Source organism: Theropithecus gelada, chromosome 7a (assembly GCF_003255815.1).
Source record: "Theropithecus gelada isolate Dixy chromosome 7a, Tgel_1.0, whole genome shotgun sequence".
Lineage (NCBI taxonomy): Eukaryota > Metazoa > Chordata > Mammalia > Primates > Cercopithecidae > Theropithecus > Theropithecus gelada.
This window is the reverse complement of record NC_037674.1, coordinates 39,101,427-39,119,520: the sequence shown is the minus strand read 5'-3', so window position 1 is coordinate 39,119,520 and position 18,094 is coordinate 39,101,427. Positions and strand designations below refer to the sequence as shown.

The 18,094-nt window shown below is 40.7% G+C and overlaps 1 protein-coding gene across 1 annotated transcript in view; it reads left to right on the top strand.

Annotated features, from left to right (window-relative positions):
• HERC1 (HECT and RLD domain containing E3 ubiquitin protein ligase family member 1) overlaps window positions 1–18,094 on the top strand; it is a 234,989-nt gene that overhangs the window by 65,042 nt on the left and 151,853 nt on the right. The window contains exon 4 of the mRNA XM_025389546.1: window positions 4,698–4,793. Coding sequence (XP_025245331.1) covers window positions 4,698–4,793 — 96 coding nt within the window. The remainder of the gene's footprint in view (window positions 1–4,697; window positions 4,794–18,094) is intronic.

The window sequence follows — 18,094 nt, the reverse complement described above, 5'->3', positions numbered from 1 at the left end:
GAGGTCAGGAGTTTGAAACCAGTGTGGCCAACATGGTGAAACCGCATCTCTACTAAAAATACAGACAAATTAGCTGAGCATGGTGGCGTGTGCCTGTAATCCAGCTACTCGGGAGGCTGAGGCAGGGTAATTGCTTAAACCCGGGAGGTGGAGGTTGCAGTGAGCTGAGACTGAGCCACTGCACTCCAGCCTGGGCAACAGAGCAACACTCTGTCTCAGAAAAAAAAAAAACACACACACACACACACAAATGAAAAACCTATAAAACTTCAGTGTAGGCCTGGTGCGGTGGCTCACGCCTGTAATTCCAGCACTTTGGGAGGCCCAGGTGGGTGGATCACCTGTGGTCGGGAGTTCGAGACCAGCCTGAACCAACATGGAGAAACTCTGTCTGTGCTAAAAATACAAAATTAGCCGGGCGTGGTGGCGCATGCATGCCTGTAATCCCAGCTACTCAGGAGACTGAGGCAGGAGAATCACTTGCATCTGGGAGGTGGAGGTTATAGTGAGCCGAGATCGTGCAGTTGCATTCCAGCCTGGACAACAAGAGCGAAGCTCCATCTCAAAAACAAAACAAAACAAAAAAACACACACACAAAAACCAACCTTTAGTGTATTTCAAAACTTAAGAAATTCTAAGTAAGTGTCATTAATAGTTAATAAGCTTTATTAATGTGCTTGTTTTTAATTTTGAGACGGAGTCTTACTCTGTCACCTAGGCTGGAGTGCAGTGATGCGATCTGCAACCTCTGCCTCCTGGGTTCAAGTGATTCTCCTGCCTCAGCCTCTCAAGTAGCTGGGATTACAGGCACATGCCACCATGCCCTGAGAATTTTTGTATTTTTAGTAAAGACAGGGTTTTATCATATCGGCCAGGCTGGTCTCAAACTCCTGACCTCAAGTGAACTGCCTGCCTCAGCCTCCCAAAATGCTGGGATTACAGGTGTGAGCCATTGCGCCTGGCCAATATGCTTTTAATGATATTAATTTTAATTAATTACTAATATATAATATAACTAACATAAATCAGCACTAATCAGACTAATCGGATTAATATTGATGAAGTTAATGTTTGTTTGACCTATATAATTATATTAATAGTATAAATACAATTTAATATTTATTAATAGTTAATAAGCCTTAATAATAAACTTTATTAATATATCCTGAGGTGGGAGGATCACTTGAGCCTGGGAGGTCGAGGCTATAGTGAGTTATGTAAACCAAAACATATCTGAGACAGGTCTCAAATCAATTTAGGTTTGTCAAGGTGTTAAGGACAATACCTGGGAGATGAGTGTAAACCAAGAAGTTTCTGAGACAAGAAATTGGTCTTTCTGAATCAGTTTAGAAAGCCATTGCACTCCAGCCTGGGCGACAAGAGCGAAACTCTGTCTCATAAATAAATAAATAAAGTTTATTTTGCCAAGGTTAAGGACATGCCTGTGACAGAGCCTGAGGAGGTCCTTGTGGCAGGTGCCCGAGGCGGTTGGGGTACAGCTTGCCTTTATACATTTTAGGGAGACATAATATATCAATCAATATATGTAAGATCTTACTGGTTTGATCTGAAAGGATGGGATAACTCGAGGTCAGGGGGCTTTCAGGTCATTGGTAGATTTAAACATATTCTGATTGGCAGTTGGTTGAAAGAGTTAGTAGAAAGGAATGTGTGGATTACAATAAGGCGTTGGGGAGAGGTAGGTTTTATCATACAGATCAAAGCCTCCAAGTAGCAGACTTAGAGAGAATAGATTGTAAATGTTTTTTTCAGACTTAAGGTCTGTATTGATGGGCATAATGCTGGGTGGGTATAATGAGGCATGTCCAATCTCCCACTTCCCGTCCTGGCCTGAATCAGTTCTTCAGGTAATATTTTAGAGTGCCCTCCCATAGGAAGGAGTCCATTCAGATGGTTGCTGGGGGCCTTTGTATTTTAGTTTTGGTTTACAGAGATCTGTGCCTTTCTACAAAGGTGATATTGAGGGCTTCACTATTTAAAGGGGAGAAGCAGGCTGGAGGGGAAAAAAGGAGGGTATGGTCACATTACTGAATCCACAAATTGCAAGAGAAAAGGAGCAGAATAGTGGAATTATGTATTTCTCTGGTGCTCAGTAGATAGGCATTTTATATAAGATAAGGTGAACATAGAGTTACCTGTGAGGATATTCACCCTTTCATCTGTAGCTCTCTACTTTGGAACAAAAGGAAAGGCAGCTTCTTGCATAAGTCAGCCTTCAGCTTAATTTTTTTCTTTTGTCAGGGTGCGTTGGAGTCTCAAGTTTTTATTTCCTTTTCACAGCAATAATCTTTGCCACTGAATTCCAGGCTTGGCAACAGAGCAAGACCCTGTCTCAAAAACAAATACATCCATAAATAAATATTAAAAAAAACAGGGTTAGGCTGGGCACGGTGGCTCATGCCTGTAATCCCAGCACTTTGGGAGGCTGAGGCGGGCAGATCACCTGAGGTCAGGGGTTCGAGACCAGCCTGGCCAACATGGTGAAACCCGTCTCTACTAAAAATACAAAAATTAGCTGGGCATGGTTGTGCAGGCTTGTAATCCCAGCTACTTGGGAGGCTGAGGCACAAGAATCACTTGAATCTGGGAGGTGGAGCTGAGGTTGTGCCAGTGCACTCCAGCCTAGGCGACAAAGTAAGAATCCGTCTCAAAAAAAAAAAAAAAAAAAAAAAAAAAAAACCCTTAGAGTTAGGTGTAAATACTGTGGGCATTTGAAGACATTAATTGGAATTTTGTACTTGGTCCAAAATATGTGTTTTTAAATTATTATTTCGGAATCATGTTACTTAAAATAGCCTGATTTGAAAATCAGAGAATCTTAGAGTTGGATGAGATCTTGTGGGTTATCTAAGTCAGTCTTTCTTCCCCTGTAGCGGATATACTTTTCTGTGGTATATCTGTTAAGAGATAATTTAGAATACAATTATTTTTACAATATAGTATCCTTTGAAATAAAGCCACTGATGAAAATTTCACAATTATATGATGGATAAATTATAGAAAGAACTTGACATTTGTGCTCTAAAGACTTAAGGATATGGAAATTTGAGGGACAATGGATATTTAGTTCACTTTCTGATTTATCTTTTTTTTTTTTTTTTTGAGACAGAGTCTTGCTCTGTTGCCCAGGCTGGAATGCAGTGTCGTGATTTTGGCTCACTGCAACCTCCGCCTCCTGGGTTCGAGTGATCCTCCTGCCTCAGCCTCTCGAGTAGTTGGAATTACAGGCGTGTGCCCCCACACCTGGCTAATTTTTTTTTGTATTTTTAGTAGCAACGATGGGGTTTTGCCGTGTCGCCCAGGCTGGTCTTGAACTCCTGAGCTCAAATGATCTGCCTGTCTCCTCCTCCCAAAGTGCTAGGATTACAGACGTGAACCACCGTGCCTGTCCTATCATTTTTTGATGAGATAATGATTTCTCCCATTGGGTCCTGTTGTGGAGAGTAGGCAGTAAGTCTCAGAGAGGTGCTGTGATTCCTCAGCTGTGCTAGGAAAAAGATGAACTGATTTCCTGGTGTTAGCAGTGGCAAATCCTTATGAGTCTGCAGTAACCTCAATTCTTGCCTCCTCAGAAAAAGAATTCGACTGAGGGGCATAAAGAGACTGAGGCAAATTTTAGAGCTGGAGTGTAAGTTTATTTAAAAAGCTTTAGAGCAGGAAAGAAAAGCAGTGAAGTACACTTGGAAGAGGGCCAAGCAGGTGACTTGAGAGATCAAGTGCCCGGGTAGACTTTTGACTTAGGCTTTTATATGTTAGCATACTTCCCGGGTCCTGTGTTTCTTCCCTTGGGGTAGGCTGTTCACATGCACAGTGGTTTGCCAGCCCTTGAGAGGGGAGCATGCGCAGTGTGTTTACCAGAGTTGTACGCATGCTCACTTGAGGCGTTCTTCCCTTACCCATTGAATGTCCCTAGAAGGTCATATACCAGTTGAACTCCTCCATTTTACCTCTTAATGTGCATGCTTGATCCCACTCACCCAGCTCCTGAGATCTTATCAACAAGTTGCTGATCACAAGTTTCAGGTTTTTTTCTGTCTGTTGGGAGACTGCCTTTCCCTGGTACTGGCTGCAATCAATTATTGTTTTAGAGAGACAGTTAACCACTGCCTGACCATCACTTGATGGTCACCTGACATACCTGGTGGTAGGGGTTGGGGGGTGGCCCTCTCCTGCCCTGCTCATGTCTGACTAGCTACCTACTGTAATACTGGGACCTTGGTTGTGGTGAAACTAAGAAGGGAGGGACAGACTTTCTGCTGCTTTGGTCAAGTCATTACTAAAGCTGTCAGGTGGGAGGCAGGTGGGCAATATACCCATGGGGAGTATTTCCTGAGACCACGTTTTCTGGATATTGGTCACCCAAAGAGTGGGTAACTGGCAAAATTCTGCTTCCTTGATTGTTTCTAGAGCCCTGTGTCTCTTGGAATAAATCACTTTTTAATAAGGTAATCAGTGAGGGATTGGCACGTAATTTATCATGTGATGCAGTAGCCAGCTCATTTAATAAAACTTCCTTGTAAAAGTTAGTTTCATGACCTAATGTTAGGATTTGGTTTCAGTGCACATAATTATATAAACAGGTCTTCAAATAGGTGTTTTTGTAGACTGTTTAAGTAATTTTAATGCATATGTCTCTCCCCTTCCTACACTGTGTCCCACAATGTTTTAATTATAGGGTTCATCTGCTGATCGGAGTCAGTGGAGAGAACCAACCAGAACATCGGATGGCTTGTGCTCCCTTTACGAGGCAGCGTTATGTCTCTTTGAAGAGGTACGTAATAATCATGGCTTTTGTATTGAAAACTTTGTGTTAAAATGCTATGGCATGTATTTATCCGTTAAAAATAATCCATTTTCTCTGGAAAAGCTACAAAAGGAGGTGGCACCAGTTGTTACCTTTAGAGAGTGGAACTGGGGTATCTAGGGTGGGGGTGGGGTGAGTAGGAGACATACTTTTCAATGTGTATACCCTTTCATTTGTTTTGATTTTTGAATTATGTGCTGGTAACTTCAATTGAAAGAATTTTGTATTAAGTAAAACACATAGAAAAATGTACACATATATAGCTTAATTATTATAAAATACCCTTCTAATATGTACCTAGGTAAAGAATTTTCTTAGTCATTGCAGGAGCCCTTTCACAGCCTTGTCATAATCTGTTTGTCCTCCCCAAAGTAACCACTATTGTGACTTTGATCACTTCCTTGTATTTCTTTATACTTCTGTCAACCAGATGTGCATCCTTAAACACTGTAGTCGTGCCCATTAAAAAAAAAAAAAGGAAAGTCTTTTAAATCTTTTAATCTTTAGGTTCCCTCCTCCATTTTTCTTTTCCTTCAATATGTTTGTTCAGGAACGTAGGCTTTTTGGGCTGTAGCATTTCCCACAGTCTGGGTTTTGCTAATAGATTACTCATGATGCAGTTCTGTATGTTTCTTTATCTTCTGTATTTCCTATAAATTGGCAACTGGATCCAGAGGCTTGATCAGTCGCAGGTGTTAGGTCTTTAGCAAGACTGTATACATGTTGTGTTCTTCCATTAGGTTCCATCTGGTTGTCTTTGTGGTATTAGCAGCCGTTGATGGTTAATGACTACATTAATTCATTTGTGCTTGGTTGCAAAATATGATATTCTAATTCTGTCGTTTCTTTTTATTAGTGTTGGGGTGATCAGACCCAACACCAGGTCGTGGGGGTGGCAAAGTCCGGTGGAGTCAAAGGATTGAGAAAAAGACAGTTTAAGAAAGGTGGGACACCAGGGGGCCATCCCTATCGTGGAGCTCACGGTATTTATTGGTAATCTAACAAAGAAATAGGTGGTGAGAATGTGGAGATCAAAAGGGCAGGCGCATGGTCTACAGCTGTGATGGTTTAGCATTTATATGAAACATGTTCTGCTACTTGAGATAATGGGAATAGGAGCCTAGGAGGGCTAGAAGCAAGGAGCCAGCAAATCTAGACACATTCGAGAGGACATTATGCAAGCCCTGCCTCAGTTTCCCTCCCAACACTCAGCTTTTTCCCAACATGCCCTCTTTTTGTAAAAGGTATCATTATTACTATCATTATTACTAGCTATCATTATTACAAGAGGTGGCCTCTTTTAATTGAGCAAGGCAGTTGCAGGCTGTGCAGCCTTTAATTGCCGGGTTGGTGATCCAGCTTCATTTTTCTTAGCCCTTATTCAAACTGGAGTCACTCTGGTTTGAATGTTTCCTACATACCTTCCCTTTCCCTTAATCCTAGGGGTTGCAGAAGGATGAAGGTCCTTCTTCTGTAACTTCTTCATGCTGAATAGGGGTGATCATACTCCTGCCTAACTATTAGGGGCTCTTGTATTCAGGGTAGAGAGGAGCTGAGTCAGAAAGCACTGGTCCATTAAGCATCGTGACTCTGGTCGGTCCTCGTTCCATCTTTGCATTCAGATTCAGCTGGCTCATGGCCCGTACTGGGGGAACCCGGGCCATGGTTGGGATTCATAGGTCTCTCCAGTCTCCCATTCCATGGTTGTACGCATCTTGAGGGCATCTACACGGTTGGCTCATCTCCTGCAAAAACGCAAGCATACCCTCACCCCCCACATTAGTAAATCTACTGAAACAGAAGCAAAAACTTTTGTGGCTGTAGCCAGGAGGCCACTGAGAGTGAGAAAATAGGCCTTTTCTGATTAACAGAAGGCATAGAGAAAGCAAATCAAGGCTTAAAAGCAATCCTTAAACCTTCAATTTGCACTGTACGGGTGGGTCCACTAGGTGCTGTGGCTCATGATAGATCTTCAGATGTTTGGTGGGCACCCACATAGGCACCTGATTGTCACCTGGAGAGACACAAGCAAATCATCTTCCCCATAAAATTATCTTTAGGCAGGAATCGGAGGAAGTAGACTCAGGTAAGGAGAATTTTGGGGCTTAATGACTTCCTGATGTTTGATAGGTGTTTCCCTTGGAAGTTAGGAATTCCCTTTCTCTCCATATTGCTGTGTGAGCATGAAGGACTAGGTAAGCATACTTAGAGTCTGTATATATACTTACCCTTTTTCCTTCTGCTAATTCTAGTGTATAATGGCCCCTGCTTTTGCTAGGATGTCTCTCCCTAACAAAGGAGTGGGGTTTTCAGGTATAATTAGAAAGGGATGTGAAAGAGTAAAGTTCTCCAGTCACAATTTAGTGGCGGGGAGAAGTATCTAGTGACTGACTATCCTAGGACCCTTCGGATAGTGACAGATCTGGAGGACAGTTGTCCGGGACAGGAGAGTGAGAAGGCTGCACCAGTGTCCAGGAGACAGTTAACCTCCTGGCTGTCAATGGTCAAGCATACCTGGGGAGGGTGATGGCATGGGCTGGCGCTTGCCCCGGGCACCCTCAGTCCTGCTGCTGGATCATCTGGTTAGTGGCGTGGCTTCTGACTCAGAGGACCTTCGTCCCCTGGGGCAGTGGGCCTTCCAGTGATTCCCTTGACATAAGGGGCATGGATGAGGGGGCGGATTATTTCTATTCAGGCAACCTTTTTTAAAGTGTCCTTGCAGACCACACTGGAAGCAAGCCCTATTAGGCATTTGATTTTCCCAGCCTTTCCCTTTTCCGGAGCCTCCAAAGTCCGCTTGCCTGAGGGTCATGGCTAAAGTGGTGGCCTTTTTTTTTTTTTTAATCCCATTTGATCTGCTCCTCCTGATCTCTATTATAAAAAACTGAGGTTGCCAAGTTCAACAGGGTTTCTAAGTTTTTTTCTGGGCCTAAGGTGGACTTAAGTTTTTTCTAATGTCTGCAACTGACTGATAGACTTATCCTTTAAGATTGGCTGGCCTTCAACAGAGTCAGGTGACAGAGAGATATGCTTCCTCAGTGCTTCCCTTAGTCTCTCCAGAAAGGCAGTAGGATTTTCTTTCCCTGTGTTGTGGTGGACATCATTGAATAATTCATAGGCTTCTTCCTAGTTTTCATTAGTCCTTATAGCACGCAAGTTAGCAAATGTCTGCGGTACCAGTCTCCATGTTCTGATTCTGTGTCCCAGTGAGGGTCTACACAGGGAACTGCCTGCTGACCTGTGGGGAATCGTTCTCTTTCCTCTGTTGTCATCCTATCATTGACCTGACTGAGATACCAGAGATCGCCAAACTCTTGGGCTGTAGTTATGGTGGCATTTGGGGTTAGTGTCTGATCTAGCAGTAACATCTCTCCATGTCAGATCAAAGGATTGTCCTAACCCTTGTAAAACATCAGTATAACCATCTGAGAATTTACCTAGGTCTATTTTAATTTGTTTCAAGTCTGAGAGGGAAAAAGGTACATACACTCTTGGGCCAAATTCTCTAGAATACATCTTAGGGATGTTTTTGCCTTGGAGGGAACGTTTCCCATCTGAAAAAAACATAGGGATGCCAGCACCCCTAGTCATTTTCCAATGAGCATTAGTCCTGGAGCATCCTCTTTGGTCCTAATGCTTATTCCTTTCCAGGGTGCATAACCACCCATGGACCTCTGCTTATCGGATTAGTTACGCTCACCGATGTAGCAGTCCTGCACCTGTTTTCCCGCTTTTCTTGACCACAAAGGGGTCCGGGCTGCTGGATTCTAGTGGTCCTCTACCAGCATGCCCAACATTGTCTTTGTGCTCATAGGTGAGTTCTAGAGCTGGGCTGGGTTCCTGAATATTTCATAACAACCCAGCTGCCCCATCAAGATGCATTCCCATAAACAGTTCTTACGCAAATTCGTTTCAGAGAGGATGTAGGTAATCTCTTGAGTCGGGATTGAGATAGTTTGATTCTGTGAGTACTCTAAGACTTGGCTGAGTGCAAACAGCTCCTACGTTTGAGCAGACCAATTATTAAGCAATTTTCCTAACTCTGCTTCTATAAGAGTCTCCCTATCACTTACTGAATACCCATTGTGTGGTGTGTGTGTGTGTTTTCCCCTCTCTCTCCCCCTCTTCAATCTCCCGGGAGGAACCATCTATCCTCCTGTCCTGAAGGGAGTTTCTCCTAGGTCTAGTCGGACCTTTGTATGGTAATTAAGATTTAAATACCTCGTTAGGAAACCTGCTGGGTTAAGGGAATTTTTAGTGGTTAATGTTAAATCTTTTTCTAACAGAATAGCCCCATACTTTGAGATTTTTGAGTTAGTAAGCTACCTTTTTGCTTTTTGATAGCTCTGAACTGGTGAGGTGTGCTCACAATGAGGTTTCTTCTAAAAGTTATTTTTCTACTTGTTAGCAAAGCAATTGCTGCTACAGATCGAATGCATTATGGGCTATCAGGGGTTAAAGATTTTTGGTAGGAAGGCTACTGTTTGTTAGTGGTCTCAGTGCTTTCCGGCTACTCTCTTGTTTACACTGACAAGGTAGTATTGGAGTGTTATAGGGTCCCGGAGAAGACCTTCAATTATCAATTATAGGTTTTAAGTTTACCCTGGCTTTTAAAGGAATAGTACACTTTTCTTTACTTGTATATCTTTCTCCTTTGTAGACGCATTTTGGAAACACAGTGGAAGGACGTTTGTTGTCCTCCCTGCTGGATGATAGTTACGGGAAATTGCCATGCTTCAAGGTCTCCCTCGGCTCTAGCCTTTTGAATAGAAATTTGTACAGCACCAATTGCTCCAGGTTTTAATGTTGCAACTACAGGAGCAGTAAAGTTTTGTAGCTAATTCATCTTCTCGCCCATTAAGAGGAGAAAGAGGAGGTGGCCTTTCACTTAATTCAGCAGGTGGAGCTGATGGGCTAAAACATACTTTTTTCAGTTTCCCTTTCTTTTATTTCCTCTGGTTTCCTGTTCCTCACACTCAGAATCTGAATTTAGTTCTTTACACTCGTCCTCCTCTTCCTCATCTGAATCTGCCTCATCATCTGTTTGAAATGGCTCAAGAGCTGCTTTTATTAGTGCCCACATTGACCAAACCAAGATTGGAATTTTTGCTCCATCTTTATACTTTTTTTTTTTTTTTTTAAATCTCTGCCAATTCTCTCCCATTCATCCAACTCCATAGTCCCCTGTTCCGGGAACCATGGGCAAAACTACTCTACTGCACTAGAGTGAGTGATAACAAATTCTGAGTACGAACTTTCACTCCCCCCACTTCGTAATAAATGCCTTAAGAAATTTAAGCAGAATGACTGCTTTCACTTTGTTCTATTGTTACCCTGGTTCTTCCAAGTGCTCAGCTTTCCCCCGAGCTGCTTTTAGACTTCCTCAGGTGTCCTTTGATGTTGTATCCTCTGCTTTCACACGCTCTGGTGTTCCTTCACCGGGGTCTTTGTCACCCCACATTGGGCAGCCAGGAATGTGGGGGTGACAAAATCTGGCGGAGTCAAAGGATGGAGGAAAAAAAGACTGAGAGAGAAAGGTGGGACACCAAGGGGCTATTGCTATTGTGGAGGCTGTGAAGGCCCTGAGCTCTGGGAGCCCACGGTATTTATTGGTAATCAAAGAAAGAAACAGGTGGTGAGAATGTGGAGGTCAAAAGGGCAGGCACATGGTCTACAACTGTGATGGTTTAGCATTTATATGGAACGTGTTCTGCTACTTGAGATAATGGGAGTAGGAGCTTAGGCGCCTAGGAGGGCTAGAAGCAAGGAGCCAGCAAGTCTAGACACATTCGAGAGGACATTATGCAAGCCCTGCCTCAGTTTCCCTCCCAGCACTCAGCTTTTTCCCAACAATTAGTTGCAATATTTTTATGAAGAGATTCCCTTATTGACTGATTACTCTGCTACGGTTTATATAGGAAAAGCAGACTAAATGCTTGATTCTTTTCATCTGTTCTTTATTTACCAGTTTTCAATTTAATGAATTGTCCTCCTACCATCCTCCAAACTTGGCCAATTAACTTCATTTAAAAAATACCATGGGCTGGGCGCAGTGGCTCACACCTGTAATCCCAGCACTTTGGGAGGCCAAGGCGGGTGGATTACCTGAGGTCAGGAGTTTGAGACCAGCCTGGCCAATATGAAGAAACCTCATCTCTATTAAAAATACAAAAAATTAGCGGGGTGGGGTGGCGGACGTCTGTAATCCCAGCTACTCAGGAGGCTGAGGCAGGAGAATTGCTTGAACCAGGGAGGCAGAGGTTGCAGGGAGTCGAGATCATGACACTGTGCTCCAGCCTGGGCAACAAGAGCGAAACTGTGTCTCAAAAAAAATAAAATAAAATAAATAAAATAAATCATTATGAACCCACAGATTTAAGCCTGTTTGAGTTTCAGCACATTGAATTATTATCTGCAGTGAAGGTCATATTGTTTCAATTTTGGCTATTAGTCTCTTCAGGGTAGTTCCTAAGTTATTTTATCATAAGCCTAATGATCTTTTATAGTCTCCTTGCTTTCTGATATGTTTCATTGTTTCTGGCTGATCTTACACATTTCTTGCCCCCAATCTGAAATCATCTAGTTAGTTTTCTGAAAAAAAGTCCTGGTTTCTTTTATTGGAAAATGATGCTTCAAGACCACAATCAGGGTGCTAGAAATGCTTACTGCTACTGAGTTGATCTTATTTCTAGGCTTTTATATTCATAGTGGACAGAGCTAGGATGTGTATACATGTGTATTTAAAGCTAAGATACCTAATGAGTTCATACTGATACTTTCAAATTCACAGCTATAGAATTTTTACTTAACCTTTACATTTATATCTTCTTCCTTTTAAACTAAGATTTCTGATTCCCGTAGATACAAGGATGAGAATTAGAAAATGCCATTATTACTCATTTGTTTTAATTACATGTTACACACATATACACATAAACAGTCCTAAAATAAGACAAATAACTACTGCTGTATGGTTACTGAAAAAATTAATTTCTAAAGTATGCTTTCCCTGTTTTTTAGTAATTGCATTACATCTATATAGGGCATATAGTTATTACATACTCTCTGCATTTTTTTTTGTTTGTTTTTTTGAGACAGTCTTGCTCTGTTGCCCAGGCTGGAGTGTGCAGTGGTATGATCATAGTGCCCTGCAGCTTCTATCTCCTGGGCTCAAGTGATCTTCCGGCCTCAGCCTCCCAAGTAGCTGGGACTACAGGCATGTGCCATCACACCTGGCTAATTTTTTTTTTACTTAAATTTTTAGTAGAGATGAGGTCTTGCTATGGTTGCCCAGACTGGTCTTAAACTCCTGAGCTCAAGCGATCCTTCTACCTTAGGCTCCACTGGTATTACAGACATGAACCATGGCACCCAGCCTGTCTCTGTTTTAACCTTCCTTTGGTATCAGTTCTACAAATGATTACATATTTAATGCTGAATACTAGTCTCTGTGTCAATGTCTATTCTTTTTGATAGTTTGAGGGTCATTCTCTAGTAGATTTCTCAATAAAGAGTCATCAGAACAAGATTTCTGAGTTTTTGCATGTTGATAATTGCTATGCTCTTTATTCTTGAATGTCAGTGTTGATAATATTCTTTAGTTCATCTTTTCTTTAGTTCACATTTTCTTTTCTTGTATATCTTAAATATGTTACTACATTCTCTTCTGGCATGAACTGTTACTGTCAAAGTCCAAAGGTAATCTGATTTTCTCTCCTATGTGAGCCACGCATATTTGCTGAGAAACCCAAAGAATTTTTTTTTTCCCCTTTAATGATCAGTAATTTTACTATAGAATATGTCTTGATATTATTCATTCTGGGTTGATATTCTTTTTTTTTTTTTTTTTTTTAATTTATTTATTATTATTATACTTTAAGTTGTAGGGTACATGTGCATAACGTGCAGGTTTGTTACATATGTATACTTGTGCCATGTTGGTCTGCTGCACCCATCAACTCGTCATTTACATCAGGTACAACTCCCAATGCAATCCCTCCCCCCTCCCCCCTCCCCATGATAGGCCCCGGTGTGTGATGTTCCACTTCCTGAGTCCAAGTGATCTCATTGTTCAGTTCCCACCTATGAGTGAGAACATGCGGTGTTTGGTTTTCTGTTCTTGTGATAGTTTGCTAAGAATGATGGTTTCCAACTGCATCCATATCCCTACAAAGGATGCAAACTCATCCTTTTTTATGGCTGCATAGTATTCCATGGTGTATATGTGCCACATTTTCTTAATCCAATCTGTCACTGATGGACATTTGGGTTGATTCCAAGTCTTTGCTATTGTGAATAGTGCTGCAATAAACATACGTGTGCATGTGTCTTTATAGCAGCATAATTTATAATCCTTTGGGTATATCCCCAGTAAGGGGATGGCTGGGTCATATGGTACATCTAGTTCTAGATCCTTGAGGAATCGCCATACTGTTTTCCATAATGGTTGAACTAGTTTACAATCCCACCAACAGTGTAAAAGTGTTCCTATTTCTCCACATCCTCTCCAGCACCTGTTGTTTCCTGACTTTTTAATGATCGCCATTCTAACTGGTGTGAGATGGTATCTCATTGTGGTTTTGATTTGCATTTCTCTGATGGCCAGTGATGATGAGCATTTTTTCATATGTCTGTTGGCTGTATGAATGTCTTCTTTTGAGAAATGTCTGTTCATATCCTTTGCCCACTTTTTGATGGGGTTGTTTGTTTTTTTCTTGTAAATTTGTTTGAGTTCTTTGTAGGTTCTGGATATTAGCCCTTTGTCAGATGAGTAGATTGCAAAAATTTTCTCCCATTCTGTAGGTTGCCTGTTCACTCTGATGGTAGTTTCTTTTGCTGTGCAGAAGCTCTTTAGTTTAATTAGATCCCATTTGTCAATTTTAGCTTTTGCTGCCGTTGCTTTTGGTGTTTTAGACATGAAGTCTTTGCCCATGCCTATGTCCTGAATGGTACTACCTAGGTTTTCCTCTAGGATTTTTATGGTATTAGGTCTAACATTTAAGTCTCTAATCCATCTTGAATTAATTTTCGTATAAGGAGTAAGGAAAGGATCCAGTTTCAGCTTTCTACTTATGGCTAGCCAATTTTCCCAGCACCATTTATTAAATAGGGAATCCTTTCCCCATTTCTTGTTTTTCTCAGGTTTGTCAAAGATCAGATGGCTGTAGATGTGTGGTATTATTTCTGAGGACTCTGTTCTGTTCCATTGGTCTATATCTCTGTTTTGGTACCAGTACCATGCTGTTTTGGTTACTGTAGCCTTGTAGTATAGTTTGAAGTCAGGTAGCGTGATGCCTCCAGCTTTGTTCTTTTGACTTAGGATTGTCTTGGAGATGTGGGCTCTTTTTTGGTTCCATATGAACTTTAAAGCAGTTTTTTCCAATTCTGTGAAGAAAGTAATTGGTAGCTTGATGGGGATGGCATTGAATCTATAAATTACCTTGGGCAGTATGGCCATTTTCACGATATTGATTCTTCCTATCCATGAGCATGGTATGTTCTGCCATTTGTTTGTGTCCTCTTTTATTTCACTGAGCAGTGGTTTGTAGTTCTCCTTGAAGAGGTCCTTTACATCCCTTGTAAGTTGGATTCCTAGGTATTTTATTCTCTTTGAAGCAATTGTGAATGGAAGTTCATTCATGATTTGGCTCTGTGTTTGTCTGTTATTGGTGTATAAGAATGCTTGTGATTTTTGCACATTAATTTTGTATCCTGAGACTTTGCTGAAGTTTCTTATCAGCTTAAGGAGATTTTGGGCTGAGACAATGGGGTTTTCTAAATATACAATCATGTCATCTGCAAACAGGGACAATTTGACTTCTTCTTTTCCTAACTGAATACCCCTGATTTCTTTCTCTTGCCTAATTGCCCTAACCAGAACTTCCAACACTATGTTGAATAGGAGTGGTGAGAGAGGGCATCCCTGTCTTGTGCCAGTTTTCAAAGGGAATTTTTCCAGTTTTTGCCCATTCAGTATGATATTGGCTGTGGGTTTGTCATAAATAGCTCTTATTATTTTGAGGAACGTTCCATCAATACCGAATTTATTGAGCGTTTTTAGCATGAAGGGCTGTTGAATTTTGTCAAAAGCCTTTTCTGCATCTATTGAGATAATCATGTGGTTCTTGTCTTTGGTTCTGTTTATATGCTGGATTATGTTTATTGATTTGCGAATGTTGAACCAGCCTTGCATCCCAGGGATGAAGCCCACTTGATCATGGTGGATAAGCTTTTTGATGTGTTGTTGAATCCGGTTTGCCAGTATTTTATTGAGGATTTTTGCATCGATGTTCATCAGGGATATTGGTCTAAAATTCTCTTTTTTTGTTGTGTCTCTGCCAGGCTTTGGTATCAGGATGATGTTGGCCTCATAAAATGAGTTAGGGAGGATTCCCTCTTTTTCTATTGATTGGAATAGTTTCAGAAGGAATGGTACCAACTCCTCCTTATACCTCTGGTAGAATTCAGCTGTGAATCCATCTGGTCCTGGACTTTTTTTGGTTGGTAGGCTATTAATTATTGCCTCAATTTCAGAGCCTACTATTGGTCTATTCAGGGATTCAACTTCTTCCTGGTTTAGTCTTGGAAGAGTGTAAGTGTCCAGGAAATTATCCATTTCTTCTAGGTTTTCCAGTTTATTTGCGTAGAGGTGTTTATAGTATTCTCTGATGGTAGTTTGTATTTCTGTGGGGTCGGTGGTGATATCCCCTTTATCATTTTTAATTGCGTCGATTTGATTCTTCTCTCTTTTCTTCTTTATTAGTCTTGCTAGTGGTCTGTCAATTTTGTTGATCTTTTCAAAAAACCAACTCCTGGATTCATTGATTTTTTGGAGGGTTTTTTGTGTCTCTATCTCCTTCAGTTCTGCTCTGATCTTAGTTATTTCTTGCCTTCTGCTAGCTTTGGAATGTGTTTGCTCTTGCTTCTCTAGTTCTTTTAATTGCGATGTTAGAGTGTCAATTTTAGATCTTTCCTGCTTTCTCTTGTGGGCATTTAGTGCTATAGATTTCCCTCTACACACTGCTTTAAATGTGTCCCAGAGATTCTGGTATGTTGTATCTTTGTTCTCATTGGTTTCAAAGAACATCTTTATTTCTGCCTTCATTTCGTTATGTACCTGATATTCTTAAGAGATGTGATAATTCAATATGTACTTTCAGATCTTTTTTATTTCAGGAAAATGTTCCAAAATTGCAGTTTGTTCTATTATTTTTATTCCTTTGATTGGGTTCTGTTCTTCAGGGATTTCTATTATGTGCATGTTGATCTTTGCCTGATTTTAATACTTGTCAGTTTTTCTTGAATACTTTGTCTTTTTAAATTTTTTAATTTCTAAAAATGCCTTTTGTCTTTCATTACTCTTAGGGCATTATCTACTGTATTTATTTACTTTTGGGTTTCTTCTAGTTTAGTCTTCAGTTCCAAAATGTTTTTTTTTCTTTTATTTCTAATTCTTGAGTTGTGTTACCTCATTTTTGAGGGTTTGTAATTCAGATTTCTGTTTTTCCTTTGTGTCTTTTTTTTTTTTTTGAGATGGTGTCTCTGCCGCCCAGGCTGGAGTATAGTGGCATGATCTTGGCTCACTGCAACTTTATAATAACTTCATATGGGATTTGACCTCAATACTTTTTTGTTGCTTATTTCTATGTAGGATTAGTTTTCCTTAACTCTTAGAATGAGGTGGGATTTAAGATGGCTTTTTAAACTCCATAGACTCCCTCCCTCTGTTTGTGTGTGTGTGTGTGTAATGTTAAAAAAAAAAAAATGGTTTTCCAGTTTGTTCCCCTTCCCAACTTTTGTCTTGGTATTCTCTTTCCTTTCCATCCTTCCTTTCTATTGTCCCTATCCTGTTCAATTTTTATTCTACTCTCAGTAGTTTTTCTCAGTGTAGGGGCTTTGTCCTGGAAAGGAATCCTGGTTGGCCAGTATCAAGAGGCATGAGCCACCACACTGGCCATGATAGACCTTTAGATGAACAATTCTGACCCTCTTGGCCCCACTATCCTTCTTTGTCTCCAGCAAAATTCCAGACCTTTTATTAGGGACTGGCAGCTGTCCTCGGATACTGTCCTCATGTTCACTGGAAAATATTTGTCTAACACACATATTATTCTGTTGTTTTGGATACTATTTAAAGTATCTGACCAAGAGGACCCTATCCTCCCCCATTTCATGTGCTGGCAAACTAATGTGTTAACTTCTTAAGTTTCTTTTATTGTTTTGCTTGATTCAGCAAAATCAAAAAAACTAAAAGGCAGAAAACAAATTGATAGTCACTATAGTCAGAGTTAATGTCTTTATTGTATTGAGTTCATACCAGTCAATTAAAAAATCTATTAAATTCTAATAAATAAATGAGCAGAAGTTCACGTCACAAAATGTAGTAAACAAATAGATGGAAAAACTTTAGTTTTGCTCACAATAAAGAAATGTGAAATTAAGATAAGGGCCTTTTCCTTTTTCCTCACTTATATTTGCAAAAAAATTTAAAAGCATAATACTCATAATGAGTATGGATTCAGTGAAATTGCTACTGGGATGGCCACCGTGGGTCCTATGCTTTTGGCAGGCAGCCTGGATTTTTAAAAAAGCTTATGAATGGCAACAGACTTTACCATTATATTCTACAGAAATGGTAAATAAGCCATGATTTTTATTTTATATATTCATATATATGTGTGAATGTTAATTGCTTTGTGCCTTCGCTGTTTTTAGGACAGCCTTCTTTTGTACATTACTAGTGACGTATTATAGCACCATTTTGGAATGCAATTTGATATAGTATGTTTCAAGAATCATAGGATTCTTGTCTTTTTTTGAATATCGAGTCCCATTTCTGAGGTTCTCTACTAAGGAAGCAATAAAAAGTATAGTAACAACTATATCCTTAAAAATGGCCTATATACGGCCGGGCGCGGTGGCTCAAGCCTGTAATCCCAGCACTTTGGGAGGCCGAGGCGGGTGGATCACGAGGTCAGGAGATCGAGACCATCCAGGCTAACATGGTGAAACCCCGTCTCTACTAAAAATACAAAAAACTAGCCGGGCGTGGTGGCGGGCGCCTGTAGTCCCAGCTACTCGGAGGCTGAGGCAGGAGAATGGCGTGAACCTGGGAGGCGGAGCTTGCAGTGAGCCGAGATCGCGCCACTGCACTCCAGCCTGGGTGACACAGCGCGAGACTCCGTCTCAAAAAAAAAAAAAAAAAAAAAAAAAAAAAAAAAAAAAAAAAAAAAAAAAAAAAAAAAAAAAAAAAAAAAAAAAAAAAAAAA